The 369-nt window shown below is 55.0% G+C and overlaps 1 protein-coding gene across 1 annotated transcript in view; it reads right to left on the reverse strand.

Moving 5' to 3' along the window:
• RASAL1 (RAS protein activator like 1 (GAP1 like)) overlaps positions 1-369 on the reverse strand; it is a 23,690-nt gene that overhangs the window by 13,984 nt on the left and 9,337 nt on the right. Inside the window, exon 6 of the mRNA XM_015567279.1 lies at positions 1-76. Within this exon, the coding sequence (XP_015422765.1) occupies positions 1-76 (76 nt within the window). The remainder of the gene's footprint in view (positions 77-369) is intronic.

Raw genomic sequence — 369 nt, forward strand, 5'->3', positions numbered from 1 at the left:
CTCCAGGCTCTGGCTGCCCCAAAATACACGCGCGAATGGGTCAGATGTGCCGGAGATGTCTCGGGGGGCCAGGTCCCTGGGGACAGATGACAACAGGAGTGGGGAACCACAGGACCCTCAAGGACCAAAACCCAAACTGGACCTTGGAAAATAGATTCAGGGTAGACCGTTCAAATGCCACTGGTTTCCAAGGCAATAAACTGCTCCATTGTAGGGACCCAGTGGGGAGCACCCCTCACTGTGCCCATCCTATTGACTAATGCTGCCCTATGAGGAGGCACCAGTGATGCCCCTATTTTCCAGATGAGGAAACCGAGGCACAGAAAGCTCAAGTCCTGCATCACCAAGCCCAGCAGGCAAAGGTGTCAT

The sequence above is a fragment of the Myotis davidii genome, unplaced genomic scaffold (assembly GCF_000327345.1).
Source record: "Myotis davidii unplaced genomic scaffold, ASM32734v1 scaffold223, whole genome shotgun sequence".
Taxonomy (NCBI): domain Eukaryota; kingdom Metazoa; phylum Chordata; class Mammalia; order Chiroptera; family Vespertilionidae; genus Myotis; species Myotis davidii.